The sequence below is a fragment of the Sarcophilus harrisii genome, chromosome 3, assembly GCF_902635505.1.
Source record: "Sarcophilus harrisii chromosome 3, mSarHar1.11, whole genome shotgun sequence".
In the NCBI taxonomy this organism is placed as follows: Eukaryota; Metazoa; Chordata; class Mammalia; order Dasyuromorphia; family Dasyuridae; genus Sarcophilus; species Sarcophilus harrisii.
Genome location: NC_045428.1, coordinates 67,718,190 through 67,740,504, shown reverse-complemented (window position 1 = coordinate 67,740,504; position 22,315 = coordinate 67,718,190). Strand labels below are relative to the sequence as shown.

The following is a 22,315-nucleotide window of genomic DNA, read 5'->3' as shown; positions in this document are numbered from 1 at the left end:
GCCCTTTTTATATCTGTGCCTTCATCACCTCAAATTATTTGACATATATTTTACATTTATATCTATATAAAGATGATAGTAGGAAAAAGATAAAAGGAAGAGGAAGTCAGATGTAGCTTACAAGTTTGCTAAGACAAAAAAAAAAAAAAAAAGAAAAGTTTGGCTGCTCAAAAACTGTAAAAGTGTTAAGACGGTCTCTTAAATAGAAATTTAGGGGATGAGGCATAAAACACGCACAATTTATTAAAGAAAAAAGGCCAAGAATCTCAATAAGTATGAAAAACATGAAAAAGTTTGCAATAATTTTCATTGAGTTTGTCATATTTCTATTTCTTTTACCATCAAATGACCATTTTATGTTCCAGATACAAGTTGGTCTTCCTCTCATAAGAGAAAGAGAAGGAACTCAATGAATGCTATCCCAAGATACCAAGATAATGAAGTACTCCTTTTTAAAAACGGTACCTTAGTATTACTTTGAAAGACAGGAAGTACAATTATATCTATGTCTATTTTTCAGATGAGGAAATGGGTTCATTCATCCTCTTGGACCCCTCCAAGGATATATAACTAATAATAACTGAGGCAGAATTTGAACCTAAATGTTCTAACTTCTGATCTAAGGCTCTTCCCATTCCATGTGATCTTTTGAAGTCAGGATTATCACAAATTTCTGACTCCATACTCAATCCTACATACAACAAAAAAAGACAAATATACATTCATCCTCTTAGTTTTCACTTTCGGTAGAAAGTCAAACAAAATTAACACATAGTTTCTACTGTGCTTATATCCCAAAGACATCTTAAAGAAGGGAAAGGGACCTGTATGTGCAAGAATGTTCATGGCAGCCCTCTTTGTAGCGGCCAGAAACTGGAAACTGAGTGGATGCCCATCAGTTGGAGAATGGCTGAATAAATTGTGGTATATGAATATTATGGAATATTATTGTTCCGTAACAAATGACCAGCAGGATGATTTCAGAAAGGTCTGGAGAGACTTACATGAAGTAATGCTGAGTGAAATGAGCAGGACCAGAAGATCATTATTTACTTCAACAACAATACTACATATGATCAATTCTGATGGATGTAGCCCTCTTCAACAATGAGATGAACCAAATCAGTTCCAATAGAGCAGTAATGAACTGAACCAGCTACACCCAGGGAAAGAACTCTGGAAGATGACTATGAACCACTACATAGAATTCCCAATCCTTCTATTTTTGTCCGCCTGCATTTATGATTTCCTTCACAGGCTAATTGTACACTACTTCAAAGTCTGACTCTTCTTATACAGCAAAATAACTGTTTGGACATGTATACATACATTGTATTTAACTTATACTTTAACATATTTAACATATATTGGTCAACCTGCCATCTGGGGGAAGGGGTAGGGTGAAGGAAGGGAAAAGTTGGAACAAAAGGTTTTGCAACTGTCGATGCTGAAAAATTACCTATGCATAATATATTTGTAAATAAAAAGCTATATAAAAATAAATAAATAAAATTAACACATAATCCATCTAACACTTGCACAAGAATTCTCTCTATTCTAATTCCATGTAGTTGCTGTTCAAGAAGATACTTTCAATAGGGCAATGAAAGGTTTTTGAAATCCTTTCACTGTACCTTACTACCTTAAATGGAAGAAAGAGGAGTTTGTTTTTGTCACATAGGATTAGAATTACAATTTGCATTAGAGAAAATGTCCTTAAGGTATTTTAAGTTTGGCTGGTGATTTTCTTTGATTTCTTTTTACATTATCACAGATGTCTCCTACTAACACTGTAGTCCTTTACCTTTTCCAAATATACATCAGATTAAACTGCACAGTTTATTAAATGCAATCTTTTTTTTTGCCTCTCCATATTTTACGGTTTCCCAGATTTTCTCTCTTATGTAGATGTAATGCCAAGGACATAAATAAGATTATGATAATGACAAAAGGTGTCACAGTAACTGGATAAGCTCTAACTGATGTGACTTTTCTAGGAAATAAATTAACTTTTCCTGCTTCTGATTTCTTTATATTACTTTCCTTACTGGCAGGCTATTTACTGAGTAACAAGCACTATGTTATGGTTCAGCATATACACATACTTTAGACTCTTCACAACTTAAAATAATAATTGAGGTGTTGTTAGAGCATAGCTGAAAATAATCATCTCGGAAAACACTTACATTTAGGAAATTTTAACTGTCTTTGAAGTCAAAAATTAAAAAAAGAAAAAGGCTACCCAATTCAACATTAAGTCTAATCCTTCAAAGGACATATTTTGTCCACATTTGCAATATGTCTTTGCTAAATGGTAGTGTCATTTTTAACTTTCAAAAAATCCTGGAAAAGGTATCTGCTGATCAAATATTAACTATTTATATATATATATATGTGTGTGTGTGTACATATATGTATATGTACACACACACACACACATATTGTCAACAACAAATTCTACTTATTTCTCAAGAAGGCAGGTTCTTTGAAACTATATTGATTCTTGAAGCTACTGCATTAATGAGAGGCCTTAATGACAATCTACTGAAAGAATGGGGCCGGTACTATTTATTCTAGAGAAGAGGAGATTCAAGAGGGAACATGACACTTGTCTTCAAGTATCCAATATAGGAGAGAGATTGGACTTCTGTTTAGCACCATCATAGGGCAGAGAGCAGGAATCTGTTCATCAGTTTCACAAAGACACATTTGTGATAGGATATAAAGAAAAATCTAACATTATAAGCTATTCCATAATGTAATACACTACCATGGAAGGTCACAGGATCACAGTTGAAAGGCAAAAGTCCCTTAAAAATTATCAACCTGATTTTACAAATGACAACATTAATGCCCAAAGACTGACTTGTCCACAAAGGCACAAGGAGAAACACAGGATCTAATTCTAAATAACAGGGTTCTATATTGATCATTACTGATTGTTTTATTAAACTTCTATTATTTCAGTCAGTCAATAAACATTTATTTATTAAGGGCCTTTCATGTACCAGGCACTGTGCTAAGCAACAGGAATACAAAGAAATCATTATCCTTTGCACCATACATTTCCCAAGCCACTCTGCTTACACATCCTGCTGTCAGTGGTTCCTGACCTGGAGTTGGAAACATTTCTAAGTCCTCCAGTATCTTCATCAGTAAACAAGGATGGTAATTATCAAATTCTCTTGAATGAGGTAATTTGGGATCTGTTACAAGAGTTATACCCAATAATGGAGCTGTAATGACAGTGGGTCATATGAAAGCAAAGAAACTCATCAGCATGGTAAGCAAGACTGCTTGCTGATCAAAGCTTCGATTTCCTAAGGTACAAATTTGGTTTTTATGATTTTGGGGGCCCACTTAAAGTTCAGACAATCAGTAGTATTCTGCAGCAAATTAGCTTAGAAAAATAAAGCATTTCACCAGAGAGGTAGGGGCTGAGAAAGGAGAACTCAGCTAAGAGAAAATGGGGAAGGGTAGCTTCTGGAGGGAATATGTACCATGCAACTACAAAGTTTATTGTCAAAATGAGGAAACATTCCCAGTTCAAGGACAGGAACCAAAAGGAGGTAACCAAATACTTTTACAATTTCGAAAGAAGTCCACTTGGACAAAAACTGCAGGTGTCTCTCATCTAAGAACAACAAATAGCTAGCTATTCCAACAAAAGAGAAGTCTATCTACTTTACTATGTCCTCATACAGTCTGTAATATTTTATTTCTCCTTTAATAGTCTTTGAAGACTTTCAACTACTAAAATAATCAGCCAGAAGAGATGGCGAAGTATTTCAAGATGTCACGCAAAATACCTGAAGCCTGTCCCACTCTCCCCTCTATATAATACCTGCCCTCACAGAACTGTGGTAAAGCTCAAGAGTATTTATAAAGTACTTTGCCATATAAATGTAATCTATTATTCTAGTCCACCAATTTGTGCTAAAATGTTTTATTGTAGCCCATGCACATTGTTTCCTGTCATCCAACAACAAAATTTCTGGAAACAAAACGTCAGACCACAATTTTCTACAAGTTCTCTTTAATGATGAACTTTGAATAGAACTCCAGACCCAATTAACATTATGAATCGCTTTTTTAATGAGATGAGTCCTGCATACTACCTCTATGATCAATCAACTTTTTCACAAATCTCTTTGGTAATAATTGCATTTTCATATTCAGAATGACAACCTGGACTCAAAGGAATAAGTAGTATGAGGAAGGGCAGAATTAATGACTCTACTTATCCAGAATAAGCTAAATTATCTGCTAAACAGAGCAGTTCTATTCTTACATGGTTCTGAAGTGATCTTTCATTGATGACACAGTAGTAAAAATAAAATATACAATGTAGAGCGCTATACATTTTGCAAAATTGCTGTCAAATTCAAAACAAAACAATTTCAGTGGCTTGTTGACTTGTATGATATATTTTTTTGAAGAAAGGGCAAACCACTCCTGTATTTTTGCTAAGAAAATCCTAAATGAGATCAGAAAGAGTTGGACACAACTGAAGACAATAACAAGAATAACAAGAACAATAAATTATATTTTTATTCATGTCATCAAACATTTCCTAATTAATGTTTTTGGCCATACTTTGGAATTTGGCAGGGCAGTAAACTTTGTTTTAGATAAGTGGTAGGAGAGGTGGCTTCAGAACCAAGAAAACCTGGCTTTCAGTCTTGTCCTTACTGGCTGTGCAACTATGGATAAGTCACTTAATTTCTCAATAGTCTAAGTAGCTGAAAATAGTGATTCCAAAAAAAAAAAAAAAAAAAATAGAGGGAGTTTTCATATCCAGGGGTCCCCTATGCAAGTGAAATTACAACTTTGGTTTCTGTCCAAAGAAACCAGATGCCAGGATTTATTCAGGCATTTACAATTTTACACTTTATTATATTAGAACATACACACACACATACACACATACATACATACATACATACATACATCTCTTTCTCTTAAGAATAGCTCAATTCCTAGGAGATAGACGTAGTTTATTACAAAGTAGAAAAGAAGTGAGAAGTTGATATGCAAGTAAAAAACAGGACTAGAGTTCACCAGCCCTCTGTGGTCTGGGGCAGTATGAATGTTTTTAAAATATAGGCTCAAAAATAAATAAATAGATAAGCCCACACATTTTTTAAAAAATTTGAAATGCAACAAGGGCAATTCAATAATTTTTAATTATCATCCAGTTAAGAGTAGCAACCAGTGATTGCTACTGTGGACACTTTTAAAGTGAAAAAAGCAGGGCCCTCAAAACAGGAGTCCTTCCACACTAAGATTCTATTTATGTAGGATGTTCTCTAAGAAATTCCAGGAAAAAATTAGAGGTGAAATTCAAGTTCATTCCATCTCTTCCCTCCACTCAATTTTGATTTTCAGTTTTGGGGCCACTTAAAACTGTACTAAGAACACAAATTCACAGATACAGAAAAGATTTTCCTCTGAAGGAAGAAAAATACCTAACAGGAGCTAAAATAATTGTGTCAAGATCAGAGTGATAACGTGGGGGGAAAAACACAGTGCATGTTCCTAGTTCCATAATAAATTGTTTTGATAATAATAGTATCAACAGGTTATATCAAATTTATTGACTCCCTCTTCTAAATCAGTCAATCATTAAGTATTAATTAAATGCCTACTATAATCCAGGCACTCTGCTAAGTACTAAAGATATGAAAAAAAAAACAAAAATCACATAAGCTGTCTTTGGAAAGGACCTACTGGACATCCCAGAAATACTTCAAGGGACAATGATGTATCCATTACTTCCATCCAAAAACAATTCTTTGACATAACAAGAATGATTATGTACACCGGGTTTTCTTTTTCCACTAAAATTTTTTTAATATTTTGAGCTATGCCCCCTTATAACTGAGACCTTTTCTTTCTCTGAACTTTGTGATAACTCACTATACTGATAAGGGGATCATTATCAAATGATACCCCAATCCAATCTCTACACATCTTGGTTTTGGATAAGAAATATTCATTCTGTTTGGAGTCCTCAATCCTCAACTAACCATTTGTAGGTATTCAAGTTCAACATGGTCCTGCAAAGTCCTTTTAATTTTACATTTTTAGAGCAATGCAATATTTGGAAATTAAGGAATGTTAGATTTCCTTGTATATATGCGGGGGGAAATATTATTTGAAATTTCTCTAACAGAAAAGTCATCATTCAAATGAAAAAATATAAATCCTTACAAAAAGTAACAGATGCATATAAAAAGCCTTGAAAATAGAAACAAAAGACTGGGTCTCAAGCTTTTAGGAATCAGTCCATTTGTGACTCCCTGATCTATGTCATATTTATTTGTTTGCATGTGTTGTATTTCTCAGCAAAATATAAGGTCCATTCTGCAGATCACTCAGGATAGAATGCTTTGTTGGGAAAACATGTTAATACCCCAAAAGCTGGATATTTAATGAACCAATCAATATAGGTCTCAAAGCAAGCCCACTGTCCCCTGGGAAAAAAATATGGAGCCCAGCAAAAAATGGGAATATCAAGGTAATGTCCATCAATTGAGATATGCATATATAATAGATATAGATATATTATATGACATGTATATTATGTGTATATATAACATGATATATAGCATATAATAATTATATGCATATAATATATATAAAATACATAATGGAATAGAGTGCACTATAAGAATTAACAAAAGGGATAGAATTAAAAGAACCTAGAGAAGACTTATATGAAATGAGGTAGAATGAAGTAAACAGAACCAGGAGAACTTTTTCCTATAATGACCACAACAATATAAAGATAAACAACTTAGAGCAACTTAAGAACTCTGATCAAGGTTATGATCAATCATGACTCCAAAAAACTGATGACACAGTATAGCTCTCATTGTTGATTAAAAAGAGAAATACATCTCCTGACAACTACTTCAATACAAATGTATTTTGCTTGACTACCCCTTTAAAAAAAGGGGAAAGGGGGAAAATTCCCGTGTTGAGGGAGGAGAACATCAAAAAAAAATTTAAAAAGGTAGACAGAAGAGACCAAAGAAGAGCCAAGTAAGACAATGTAGCCCAAGTAAGGGCTACATTAAATTTAATGTATATTTAAAGGAATAAAACTGTTTACAATGGATTCATGGTTTTATGTGCAATCCACATTTTCAGGTCTTCATGTGTATGTCACCATAGTTCACTTATTTTTTAAAATCATATATTTTTTAAAAAGTTACGATGATAATTCCATATGGGATTTAGGCCACAACAGTTGACAGTCCTGATTATGTAGATTTCCTACAGAATTTAAGGCAGGCAAAGGTCTAAACAAAGTTTGAAAAAATAGGTAGCTTCCTTACTCAATCAAATTAGCATACAATCTTGAATACCTGTTATCAAACAATCAATAAATCTATTTGCTAAATTTCACATTATGTTCCAAGAACTGAGGTAGGTTCTAAGGGAACCTGCATTACAGACTAATTCTCCCTATGACCTAAGATCACCATAATAAATATGCTCCCCAAAATTCCATACTCTGAGAAGAAATAAATTAAATGTTATTTCTCAAAACTTAAATTCATGGGACCAAACATTTGGGCTCCAAACTCAACAGAAGAAAATTCAAATTAGTTACACTGATAAAAAAGTATTTATAAAGGTAGAAACATAAACCCATTGGAGCTGCCTGATATCCATAATTCTGTCTTACTCTGGCAAATAAAAATAGATTTATGGTTATAGAATATACATTCCTTATGGGACAATACAGACTCTCTCTTGTATTTATAATAAATCCAGTGGCCAGCACAGTGCCTGCCATATAAGTAAGAGCTTAAAAACTCTGTATTCAATTGATGCAGTGTGGTACGCTGCCTTCCCTAACACAAAGCAGATGAATATCTCAAAATGACCAGGTTCAAGCTTAATAAAGTAAGGGATGCTATTGAGAGATTTAGAAGTATCTGTCCTTATCCCCCTTTAGTAGTCATGCCATGGTATAAGAATATTCCAACCCTGTGTTCTATTATGGGGATATAATTTCCTCTAGATGCACTCCTGGAATATTTGGGTACCCTAAGTAACTTTTCTCTAGCTTTAAGGGGTGCTGCCTACCCAGTGGGAAAAAAGTAACAGGATCCCTTTAAGGTAACTTCCTTTTACTTTAAAAGGAACTTCCTTCCTTTACTCCAAGCTTAGAAAAAGGGTCATACAACTTCATGCACCAATGATCTCATATCAGCCAGTAGGTTTCCAACACATAACTTCCAGCTCAACAAAGAATACAGCGTGAGATCGAGAGTCAATTCCCCTGAACCTATTTGTTACAAGAGAGTTTTCATTATTTCTTTTTCCTTTTTTTTTTTTTAAAGGTGGGAGGAAAATAAAAGGGATGGAAAGTACATTATAACTCTAGTATAATATGCATTATAACTCTGGTATAAAAATCTCCAGTAAAGTAAATTATGTTTACTTTAAATAGGATAGTATAATAAGCTTCTGGCTCCATTATCCACAAAAATCCATGTCACAAATCCAAATATAATGACTGAGTATATCCCTTCTATTTTGAATAAATTGATACTCATCAACTACTGCAATGATGGACTGGTGGCTTGAGTTCCATGTGGCTCAATTTCCTCATCTGTGAATTGATTTGGTTTCAATGGTTTCAAGGTCTCTTCTAGCTTTGAATGTATGATTCTATAAACAAAGTAGAGGAAAAGAGCCACGTACAGACTATCCCAATACTACTCCATTAGGGAATGCATACCACCAGCTATGACCAATAGGCAGTCAATTTTCCAGTTTGCAAAGGGCCTGCCAAAGGCGGAGAATCAAGATAAGTAAGAAAAAGAGTTCTTGCTGTGGGGAAAAAAAGCTATATTCTTTTCTTCACCTTTTTTTAATAGTTAGTGCTAAAGTCATCAACTGCCAAAGAAACTTTCCCAAATGTCTTCTTGAAATTACTTCTATTAAACTTGAAGAAGAAAAAAACCTCTGTGGTTCAATTCAAAATGATTTGTAAAAATAACACACTTACCATTAATGTCTGATAATATTGCCAATTAGTAGTTTAAAAGACTACAGTAGAAGTCAATTAGCTTTTCTTAAATGTATTGTATTAGAAACTGCCAAGTAATCAAAATAATACTTTTTATTAAAAAATAATTAAATGCCAGAGAATTAAGATGCATTATTATAATTTTGGCAAAACTGTATTAAACCGACAACCTGACAAAATGTGGATGAAGCAATCTTGTACGTGTCAATGGAAGGGAGAAAAGAGCTCAACAGAGCTTCTTGCAGTAATTTGTTCATTTGAGATTTTTTTCTATTTCTTGGAGAACAATGCTAATGAAGATGACTTCTTTTCACCTTAGTAAGAAGTAATCTGCTTCCATAAGAGCTAAGAGAAATGAACATCCATCTACAGCTCTATACCATTAATAATGGGAGAAAAAACACAGATCGGTGAATGAATTTATAATGAGAAGAGAAAATGAAGGAGAAACCAGAAGTAAAGGATTACAAATGCTATCAACCTATGATAACATGATCAGACAACAAACATACACTGTGTATAGGAAGTTAAATCAAATATTTTAACTTGTTTGAGTCAAGGAATTTCAAGTAAAGCATATTTAGGGAACAGGAGAGATGCATATCACAGGTCAAAAACTTTATCCTGATTTTCATAAAGAAAGGAAAAAAATGGCGGCTGAAAACTCCCAAGGGATCTTCTAATCCTGGAAAAATTCTAATATTTATTACATAAAAAATGCATATTAAAATGTAATATTTAATATATCATTAAAATATATTATTAATATATTAAATAAATATATATTATTAAATTATACATTCTAATATACACTATTAAAGGCATGGTTGTCAAGCATCCAAAAAGTTCTGAGCTTCTATTAGGTAGAAATAAAACTTGTCAATTGGCAAAACCCAGGAGTATATAGAATATCACAGACAGAATCAATAAAAATGAGTTCAAATCAAGCCTGAGACACTTACTAGCTGTGACCTTTACTTAATCCTGTTTGCTTCAGTTCCTTATCTGTAAAAATGAACTGGAGAAAGAAATGGCAAACTACTCTAATATCTCTACCAAGAAAACCCTAAACATGAAACTTCAGGTCAGGCTTCCTTTGTCTCTTTTTATATTCCTAGTCCTTCGTACAGTTCCTGGCTTACAATAGGGAGCTTAATAAGTATTGACTGATTGATTGATTGAACTCAATGAGTCCACACAGTGATATGGTACCCAAGAAAAGTAACAATCTTACACTGAAGGCACATAGAAGAAATTTGTTTTCCCTAAGTATACATATCTGTTACAAGGGTATGTTTTCCTTTCTTTTTCAATGAGAAATTATGGAAATTATTGATTTTTCTTAATCAAAAAATAAATGACTCAATATCCAGGAATAAGAAGCCAGCTAGGTGGCCCATGGATAGAGGATTACACATATAGTAGGAATATCAAAGTGAGGTCAAATGCTGGCTTGTGATGGAAGGTACCATTTTTATGATAATTTTTTCAGATGAATGAAAATGAAAACTACAAAGGTTAGCCCAGAGTTACACAGCTAGTAAGTATTTAAGCCAGCATCTGACCTCACTTTGATTTTCCTACTTTATGTATACCCTTTAACCATGGGTTGGCCCAGCTGGCTACTGAGTTCCCTTCCAACTCTTGAGAAGCTGTGATTAAGAAATCCTTTGGAGATTGACTTTTGGCAGGCTTATGCTCCCAATGAAACCCCAGAATTTGGAAATCTGCATTAGTTTGTATGAAGAGGCAGGGTGCCATAACTTCCGCGGAATTCTTATTTCCCCTAAATGGAAATTATAAGTGAGGAGATCCTTGGTCCTAAAACTGAAATATAAAAAATAAAAAACTTTTTGTTTCAACACTAGCCTTCTGCTCTATGGCCACCAAGGGAATCCATCTATCCATTCATTCAACAAACATTAAGAATATGCTATAGAAAGGACAGTCAGTGTGTTAGATGAGAGTAAACAAGGCAGTCTCTGCCCTTGTGATTTTTCAATTTTGGAAGAAGACAGATATACATAGATCTAATATATGAAACAACTGAGAATGCTGAAAAGAAATACAGTTTGGTAAGAGTTCAAAAGAGCAAGAGATCACTTGGAATTGAGAGGAGTAAAGAAAGGCTTCATGGAAGAGGCTACATTTGTCCTGGGCTTGGAATAAAATCTGATTCAACAAGAATTTATTAAATGCCTGTGTGTGCAAAGCCCTGTGCTAGGTGTTGAACAAAAAGAATCTCAAAACCCATAGAGAGAAGTAAAGTAATTTAGGCATAGACAAAGCAGGACGGTGGGAAAGGTATAAGTAATGTTTAGGGGACATAGTTTGGTTAGAAGGATGAGTAGTGACAGAAGGGTCAAAATGGTATATTATATACTATAGATGCTTAATAAATGCTTTCTAAATTGAGTTGAAGGTAGCTTGAATAAATTAAGTAATTTGAATTTTATTTAGTAGAGCATAGAGGTCACTGAAGGTTTCTGAACCCTGGATCTACCTAACATCATGCACCCTACATGCCAGATCAGAAAAGCAAAAAAAATGGAAAATAGTGAGTTGTTAAGAAATTACAAAAATACCTAATTAATGGAGTCTTGACCTCAGAAAATTTTCTCAACAGATTCACATCGTTATCTACATTCAAAGGAATCTGCATTCATCAGATAGGCTTTTAAATTCTAATTGTAATTCTACTGTGTTCTAAAAAACAATGAGCTAGTTGATTTTAGAAAAACATAATGAAGAGTGAAATGAACAGAACCAAGAGAACACTGTATATAGTAACAGCAATATTGTTTGAAGAATAATTGTAAACAACCTATTCTTGAACATTATTAAATACTCAAATTAACTACACAGGATCTATGGAGGAAGATATTATCTACCTCCACAGTAAGAATTGATAAGTAGAAGTATTTCTATTGATAAATAGAAGTATAAATAGAAATCTAGAGAATGCTGGAAGTCTCTGAAAACAAAACAAATTCAAAATTAGTTTTTATTTCTATTTCTAAGATGATAAATATCTATCAGATATAACTCACATAAACAAAACTCTTTGGACAACTCCTCATAATTTATAAATAGTATAAAGGGACACGGAGAACAAAAGTTTGAGAACCACTGGTCTAGACCAGGACTTCTTAAATTTTTTCCACTCGTGAACCCCTTTTTGTCCAAGAAGGTTTTACTTGACTCTGGATATACAAGTGTATAAAATAAGTATATAAATCAAACATTTACTGATAATAAATAATAATTTCATAATCCCCACTTTCAGGGGTCTCAAGCGACAGTTTAAGAAGCTGGGATCTAGATGATCTCTCACTGGGCTTGTTTTAGAAGGGATTTTTCTTCTGGAGAGGTGTACAGCTGGATCAAATGATAGCTTCTCTACCATACTTTGGGGGAAGAAGGAAGGAGACCATTTGGAACTTAAAATGTAACAAAAATATATATATTTTTAAAAGTAACAAATAAAAAATAAAACCACTTTATTACTGATCTAGATTGTGCTGGATCTTCATAATGTTTGCAATAAATGAAAGACCAAAGTCAAGGAATCAATTTGACTATAACCACAGTCTGCTGCCCTTTGCGTACAAAATCTGTATTAATTATCTGCATGTTAACAGCTGCAACTATACTTCATGCTCTGCACACAGTCGGCCAGGTTCCAAAAAGGAACAGTGCCAAAAATTCAGGTGTTCAGACACTAATTACCAAGAATTAACTTCATTAGGGAAGCAAGTAAAAGAAATCGCGGCTGCTGCTCGTTCAGAGAGGTCCTAAATGGTCAGCTTCTAACAGGAGAGTCTGCTGGATTTCCAGGACCGTGGGCTCCGTTTTAGGGAGAGCGCTTGACTGAGTCCTGCAGTACAAAAGCGCACGCCCATCCATCTCCAGCAGAAACACCGCTACTCTGTGGCAGCTAGTTCAGCAGCAACTTCTCAACTGTCTACATTCATAAAGTCTCCAGCCCTGCCTGCAAGTGAGATGTTCATGTGCCAAGGACTTGACTAGCCGTGCATTAAAACAATTGCTGTCCAAGGCAATAAGAAGAATGAATTAGATTGAATAAACTCCAAGGGATCCCACTTTTTAACAAAAAATATTAACCATCCACCAAAAGAGTCAAAAAAAGAAAACGGGAAACCATTTAAATATAACACGTTTTCAAGCACTGAACTGCTTGTAATGTATATTTCAGGGCATGAAATAAATCCCAATATGCTTTACATTTCACAGATGGGAATCAACAAGCCAAAAGCAAAAATGGTCTCGAAAGATTTGGAACTGGTGTCTTAATTTCAAAATTTTTTTTTAAATTTAGGAGTTTTTAAGACATTTTTGAATAGTTTCCACTAACATCACATTGTCATAGTGACGATGAGAGTTCCATTCACTAAATCTATCTAAGCCAGGATGAATCTTCCTCCAAGAGGCCATTGAGACAATGGCCCATTACCAAATTTCTATTCTTTGTCTTAGGGCTTCAGAAGGTCATAATGCTAGGTTAGCAAGCAGATAATGATTTATTTTGGTGACCTCTGCCCCTTAAAGAGGCACCTAGATGGTCAAGTGGATAGAGTACCAGGTATTAGCCATGCATTAAAACAATTGCTGGTGAGGGCAATAAGAATGAATCATACTGAATAAATTTGAATCATATTGAATAAATACCAAGAGATCCCACTTTTTAACAAAAAACATTAACCATCCACCAAAAGAGTCAGGAAAGGAAATGGGAAACTATTTAAATAATAACACATTTTCAAGCACTGAGATGCTTGTCAAGTCAAGAAGACTCATCTTACTGAATTCAAACACTTATTTTCAGGCAAGGCACTTCACCGTTTGCCTCAGTTTCCTCATCTGTAAAATGAACTGGAGAAGAAAATAGCAAACTGCTCAGTATCTTTGCCAAGAAAACCCAAAATGGAGTCACAAAGAGATAGCTAAGAAAAGTATCACATGTGTCCTTCAAGTGAAGCAAATCTGATGTACAAACACAAACTTACCTCATCTGATAATTAAGAGACCTCAATATCAATGTGACCTATTATCGCTATGTAAATCAGAGGCAAGCTCATTCACAAATACAAAATTTCTTTGGGGAAAATGAATTCTCTGCAGGGTTCCTTTAACTTTAAGAACTAATATTCCTCACTGCAGTAAGAATAAAATTTGATTTACAGACATTCTACCCACACAACTTTTCATGAACACATTGACGACATTTTGGGTCATTAGACTTTCTGACATTTGAGGCTTCTGTGCAATCCATGCACATATATTTTTTAAGGTGAAAATTGCATATATGCCATAATCCATAGATTGCTTTTACATAGTTGAAATATTCTCATATTTTCTTTCTCTCTCTCTCTCTCCTATATCCTCAATAATTCTACCTTTAGAGCAGATCTAAGGATTTAAAATTCCTCTGCAGCTCCAAAAATGGGGATATACAGTACAAACCTTTAATATCTAGAGAGTACTTTCTCTCTTTCTCCCCTCCACCCACCTAATCCTAACCCTAACCCCCCAATTCAGATAAGGTATTCTTATCTGTGGGTACTGTCTCCAAAAGAATGTAATGGGAGGAAGGAGAGAGAGAGAGTAACAAACCTTGCAACATATCTTAAGGTTTACTAAATTGTCTAAAGGACCATGCCTTAAATTAAGACAACTCTAAGATACCACTACACACCTGTCAGATTGGCTAAGATGACAGGAAAAAATAATGATGATTGTTGGAGGGGATGCGGGAAAACTGAGACATTGATGCATTGTTGGTGGAGTTGTGAACGAATCCAACCATTCTGGAGAGTAGTTTGGAACTATGCTCAAAAAGTTATCAAACTGTGCATACCCTTTGATCCAGCAGTGTTACTACTGGCTTTATATCCCAAAGAGATTATAAAAGAAGGGAAAGGGACCTGTATGTGCACGAATGTTTGTGGCAGCCCTCTTTGTAGTGACTAGAAACTGGAAACTGAGTGGATGCCCATCAGTTGGAGAATGGCTGAATAAATTGTGGTATATGAATATTATGGAATATTATTATTCTGTAAGAAATGACCAACAGGATGATTTCAGAAAGGCCTGGAGAGACTTACATGAACTGATGCTGAGTGAAATGAGCAGGACCAGGAGATCATTATGTACTTCAACAACAATAGTATATGATGACCAGTTCTGATGGACCAGGCCATCCCCAAGCAATGAGATCAACCAAATCATTTCCAATGGAGCAGTAATGAACTGAACCAGCTACGCCCAGAGAAAGAACTCTAGGAGATGACTAAAAACCATTACATTGAACTCCCAATCCCTATATTTATGCCCACCTGCATTTTTTATTTCCTTCACAAGCTAATTGTACAATATTTCAGAGTCTGATTCTTTTTGTACAGCAAAATACAGTTTGGTCATGTATACTTATTGTGTATCTAATTTATATTTTAATATATTTAACATCTACTGGTCATCCTGCCATCTGGGGGGGAGGGGGGGTAAGAGGTGAAAAATTGGAACAAGAGGTTTAGCAATTGTTAATGCTGTAAAGTTACCCATGCATATAACCTGTAAATAAAAGGCTATTAAATTAAAAAAATAAATAAATATTAGACTTGGAAAAAAAAAATAAAGGACCATGCCTTAAAACCCTAATCAATCTGGTTCTCAAGAACTGCCCATCAATGGGTACCAAGCCTCAACTGATCATGGTTTGAGCCTCCAGGTAAACAGCAATTATTTCTGTTTGGGCCAGAAATCCTAAAGGTTTTCCCCTCCCAGATTGAATTTTATTTCATTCTTTGTCTCTTTTCTTACCCAACCTAATCACTGATTGGGCTTTGCTTCAGTCAAACTGAGACCTACTGAAGACCTTAGCTTAAAAAAACCAAACAAAATCTCCCACTGCATGTAGAGCCATCTCCAGTCATCTTGATCTATATCTTGCCGCTGGACTCAAATGTCTTCAGAGACTTTGCACAGCCCTCACTCATTTAAATACAATTCACTTGCATTTCACTGCACCATCTCCCTAATGTCATGATTCCCCTCCTTTGAAATAAAGGACAAAAGAACTTCTGGGAGTGAGATTAGATAAGTTAATGTTTAAGGAAACTAACTTTTGCTAAGAAAAATGCTAAACCTGCCACTCTACTGAAAGCTCCAGTGGGACAATTTTAAAACTCCAATTTAAAAGCTCATTTTTAATTTTTTTTTTTAATAAGCAACCTTCAAATCATCTAACTATATATAGTATGTTGCTATCCCTTCCATGACTAATTACTAAATAACAATGCTCTTTGCTTCACTAGTGAAATCAATCTTCTGAGAGGAAAATTATTATAATACATACTAGCATATTAAGGACCATACTGCAATAGTAATTAATATATATTTTTAAAGATGATTAAAAAAAAACAGTATGAGCAGTTATTCAATTGATGGAATTAAAAATATGAATTGCAAGGGCTTGGGAATAATTTCATATAGAGGAGTTCCTGCTCCCTCTGAGCACCACCTCACAAAGGGCATGCAAAATATGACTGCTACCTGTTCTCTCCTACAGGGCATGCTCTAGCAATGCCCAGTGAAAGGTTGGAGGAACCTAAATGGCATCTGCAGAAGTCCAATCTCACTGTGTGTTGTATCACAGACTGAAATAGTAAGTCAATGGACACCCACAGCTTCTCCCCCCTCCAAGACTACCTTCCATCTATCCTGGTTTTATTATGCATGTACTGATTTCAACATATGTCGTTTCCCCAATTAGAACATCAGGTTCTTGAGGACTGAGATTTAACTTTTACTTTCTAACCTGAATGCTTAGCACAGTGTCTGGCACAGAATAAGCACATAATAAATGCCTGTTGATACACACACACACACACGTATATATGCATGTATAAACATGTATGTGTGTATATTATATATGTGTGTGTATATATACACATACACACACTCATTCTCTCTCTCTCTCTCTCTCTCTCTCTCTCTCTCTCTCTCTCTGTCTCTGTCTCTCTGTCTCTCTTTAGTCCTCCCTTACCCAGTGGCCAGTAAATTTCCCAATCCTTTGCCTTTTATCTCCACAAATGATCCTAAAAAAAAATGCAGGGTTGTGAGATTGCACTAGATTTTTCCACTACTCCTATGATTAAATACCATTATACAATACATAACTTGAGGTAACATAGCACAAGGGGACAGCTAGATGGCACAATGGATAGAGAGCCAGGCCAGGAGTCAGAAAGTTCTGAGTTCAAATATTTATTAGCTATGTGACTGTAGGTGATCATTTAACTTTATTTGCCTCAATTTCCTTATCTGTAAAATAAGCTGGAGAAAGAAATGGCAAACCATTCCAGTATTTTTGCCAAGAAAACCTTAAATGGGGTCATAAAGAATTTGATACAATTGAAACAATTGAACAACATCACTATAAAACAAAAGTACTGTACATAACAGCCTTCTCTCCCCCTCCCCCCCAAAAAAGGGAGAGAAAGAGATAAAATAAAAGATGTGGAAGATACAGATATGGCAAGCAGCATACCTGGTCAGATAAAGTCATTGTGTCACTTGGATTTACTTGAATATTTTTTTTGTTTGTTTCAAGTGTAGGAGGAAAAGGAGAAATCAAATTGGCACAATAGCAAAAGACAATTTTTAAAAATTTAAGCCTATTTTATATGCTTTAATACATATATACACATATATGTATCTATATGTATATAATACATATATGTGTGTATATATGTGAATATGAGAAAAAATAAATTTTGTTTCTACATTACTAAGAAATCAAGAAACTTGATAATCATCGTATTTACCATTATTCTGAGGTATTATTTTTTGTTTTAAGTGAAGGAGGAAAAAGAGAAATCAGATTGACACAAAAACAAAAGACAATTTTTTAAAAAGTTAAACCTATTTTATATGTTTTAATACATATACATACATATATACATATTCATGTGTGTATCTACATATGAAATGCAAATATATTTATGTGTGTGTATATGTGTGAATGAAGAAAAAAATAAATTTTGCTCCTATATTTCTAAGAAATCAAGAAACTTCATAGTCACCATATTTGCCATTATTCCAGAGGTATTATTTATGTTCCAAAAGTAATATATTTTTTTAAATTTTTATTCTAAATTGATGTTCATAATAGCAAGCTTACCTTAATAGAAGCAATGTGGAGTGGAGTCTCTCCTCTATGATTTCTCTTGATGATGACAGGGCTAGTGGGAGATAGCTTCCCAGTAGAAGGGCTGGTGGGAGACAGCTTCATGGCAGAAGGACTAGCTACGATCCACGATTGAGAAGGGCTATTCATTATGGATGATGATGGAGTACTAGAAGATTTTGAGGGGGAAAAGCTAATAGAGTCATTTAATACATCACTGTTCCTTGCTTTTAATGATGGATCATCGACCACACATTTGGATTTGGGAGATGCAGCATTTTCTTTAGATGGCAACAACAACTCTGTGAGGATATCTTGATTGACTGATGTTCTTCTGGCTCTCTGCTGGCTTCTTCTTCTAGGTCTTTTAGAAAGAGGGACCATAAAGGAGTCAGAAGGTTGCCTCTCAGTTGTTCTACCATTGTTCAATGATAGCAGCGTCTCTGGTACAAAACTATTCTCACCGAGAGAATCCCCGAAAGATGATGCTATCTCGCTCTCTCTCTCGGTTTCTACAGAATCTACCTGCGGGGTAGATGATGGACAGACCTCATCTGCCTTTTCAGCAGGACTGGCCTCTGTCATGGAGACATAACTCAGTAAATCTATACCACCACCATTTAGGTCTGGGGTCTCAAGAACAGAGGGCTGGAAACAGAATGAGACGGACTTTTCTTTGAGTTTCTCACTGATACTTTGATCAAATTCTTGAACTTCTTTTTGATTTTCATCCTCCAAATTCCATTCTTGATTAATTTCAGCTAAACTCCTCTTTTTCTGCTTTTTTCTGGATTTTCTGGAAACTTTTTTAGGCTTCTGGGGAGAATCTTGCTCAAGAGATGAGGAAGTAAATTCAAAGGCTTGATAAACCTGCTCATCCTCAACTGGCTGTGGCTGAGTCTGAACTGAAGTTTTATTTAGGACATATCTGACTTTCTTACTACGAGGGCTGAACCACATTTTTATGAATTTCTTATCATTTTCACCTTCATCTGGTGAGGTTCTAGTCCCTGATGTACTTTCTTCCAGATCTGAAAGAAAGAAGAGGAAAAAGAAAATATATAAATTGTGAAGAAAAAAAATCTACTGCAAGAGGCAGGTCACAATGAATGACATACATTTCTGATTCTTCTAAAGGACATGGTTCCAGTAAATAGTCCTACTTGCTTCTCCATCTATTCATCTTGTCATTTTTTTTTTTAATTTGGGAAGTTACTTCCCTAATAGTCTACTGTGAGATTCAATTTAATATATATTAAATACTTTAACAGCAGAGAGAATCAATCAACAAGCATATATTAAGAATGTTAGATATTCTAGATTTTTTAACAATCAAAAGTTTCACTACAAATTAGATTAAGTAGGCAAAACTAGTGGCAATTATTATGAGGAAGAGTAATAACTGGGATCTGTGATTTAGATGTTTCTTTTCTGATGGGTAGTCCCCTTCCCCCCAAAAAAATTTAAGACAACAAGTAGTCAGATTGAACAATCACATTAAGAAATATTATCACTTTCAGGGAAACACTTTAGGAAGACAATAATAATTGAATTTTCGCAAATTCAGCCTAATGACCTAATACTTAATTGCCTATATTTTCTCCCTACACACCTTTTTCAATATTTTGCCTGCAAAATTTTCCCCATACAATCTATTTTACTTTTCCTAAAATAGCAATTTGAAGCCAATAGTGATGCCTCACTGTTATTATATAATCCTGACAGAACAGAGCAGGAGCAAATTAAAGGGGTAACAGGTTACCAGCCCTAAGCTGGTGCTATGGAGGAGAATTAATCATAACTTCAAGTCACTCAGTAGTCTCTCACTAACCCTCCTTCCATCTCTGACTGTCTCCCATTGCTATTCTCTACTCCTGGAGAGAAAGGTGAACAAGTGGGCTGTATGGCTTCTCTGGTCCTTTTCCACTTGAACTAAAAATAAAAATCAGACAGCAAACTTAAAACTTAAAAGGAAAGACAGTTCTCAATGTAAGCATCATTTTACAAATCATCTTTCTTGTTTCTCCCTTCAAGCCTTCTTTAAAAAACAACTAACAAAAACACAGAATGATGGAAGGGAAAAAAGAGGGGCGGGGGGATAGAAAATTCCTAGATGGGAAAAAACTTTAAGAATCTTTCTCAACCCACTACCACAAAGTTCCTGCTGAGATGACATTAGGATGAAGGGAAGAGGATGGACTGATAAGAGGTTGTTATTCAAGAAATAAAGTACAAGAAAAGGCAAAAAAAAAAAAAAAAAAAAAATACAGGGGTGGGGGGGGAAGGGGAAGAGAAAACAGTATAAATTAATGATCATTATCAACCACAATGATAAATCATTTTTCTGCCAAGACCTGTTACAATTAAATCAATTCTCTCTCTCTGGTGCTGATCATTTTTGTGATGGCAAATGAAGATGACTACATTTCCAAAGTTCCTTCCTCCATCTCTTAACACTCTGCAAATAGAATCAAAAGCTGGCAGAAGTTCAAGAGACCATCTAATCAAACCCTTTCACTTTACAGAGAGGGAAACTGAGACCCAGACAAGTTAACTCACTCAATGAGAGAGGTCAGATTTCAAGCCAGACCCAAAGAAACAGACATCAGGAAGACTTTCTTCCCCATACACCACAATGGTTCTACAGATGAATGAATGGATTACAAATTAACTTTTTAAATGAACATTTTAACAAACAATCTCCTGATGTGATATGGAAGAAAAGGGTGTTTACTACCTGTGTGATTTCTGACAAGTTACTTAAGAGACCTAAGAGACTGTGAGGTGACAAAACAGATATAGCACTGGAAAATGAGTTTTGAATCCCTGAATTTAAATTTAACCTGAGATACTCATAAAGTGTGTGACCCTTGGCAGGTCACTTAACTTATCTGTCTCAATTTTCTCATCTGTAAGAAGGGATAATGAAAGTATTTACTATATAACACTAATTACATAGTTGACATAATTATACTGTATCAAGTAATTAAACCCAGTAATTATGTAATATATAACACACCATATTATTTAATATATTAATTATACATTATATATTATATGATAGTAATTTTATATATCATGTGACAATATATGTAATAGGAATTATTCCCAGAATTGTGCCATGAGAGGTAATCTTTATAAAGCACTTTGCAAATCTTAAAGCACAAAATAAATGTTAGCTATTACCATCATCCATCATCATCCTCATCCTCCTCTTCTTCCTCCTCCTCCTCCTTGAGGGGGTTGTACAAGATTTGTTTTGTCCCTTCGATCTCAAAAATTCTATTATTTTTTTTTTGGGGGGGGGTTGTTTTTTATAAACATCTTTATACATAATAAAAAGAACATCAAATAAAATCTCTCATACCACTACATTCTAGTATCCTTCAAACAACAACAAAATAACACAACTATAAGGGCCTTAGAAACTTATAGCAGAGTATGAGAAAAATAAAGTAGATGATGGAACTTCATTTTATTCAATGTAAAATTCTCAAGTGTGTTTATTCTTGAGTTTCTCTTTGGTCCCTTCCCTCAGCTGTAACACAAAGTTAATTTAATTCTTTTCTGGGATTGAAACCTCTTTACAATATGTTCTTGCCTTTCAAATGCTGGCAAGGGAATTAGAAGCTGAGATGTTATTTCTAATTTCCCTCTGGATATTTTATATTTACACAATGTATTTCATAGCCTTTTTTTTTTTACCTGTTTAAAAAATATTAATGCATCTAGGTTGGCAGGCTGGAAACTCCAATCTAATCTAAAGTCTAAAATTAGCCAATTTCTCTTTTCCTTCTTCAGCTAATATTTCTGCTTTCATTTCACCTTAGTTTAAAGCTAGAATAATTTCTAAAGGTTTTCAAGTAGTTCATAAAAGAAAAGAATCACAGATCAGAGAACTTAGCTGATATGACCAAGGTTATAAAAGGCAGCAAATGTCAGAACTAGGATTTCAACTCATGGCCTGTAATTCCCAATCCAGAATTCTCTCTACTACATCACCTTTCCTCTATAATGGTCACAATCTCCTTTAAATATTAAAATGCAATAAGCTAAAA

The 22,315-nt window shown here is 34.5% G+C and overlaps 1 protein-coding gene across 3 annotated transcripts in view; it reads right to left on the bottom strand.

Moving 5' to 3' along the window:
- BARD1 (BRCA1 associated RING domain 1) overlaps nucleotides 1-22,315 on the bottom strand; it is a 126,038-nt gene that overhangs the window by 64,863 nt on the left and 38,860 nt on the right. For all 3 annotated transcript variants that reach the window (XM_031958099.1, XM_031958098.1, XM_031958101.1), the window contains exon 4: nucleotides 18,252-19,288. In XM_031958099.1, coding sequence (XP_031813959.1) covers nucleotides 18,252-19,288 — 1,037 coding nt within the window. The remainder of the gene's footprint in view (nucleotides 1-18,251; nucleotides 19,289-22,315) is intronic.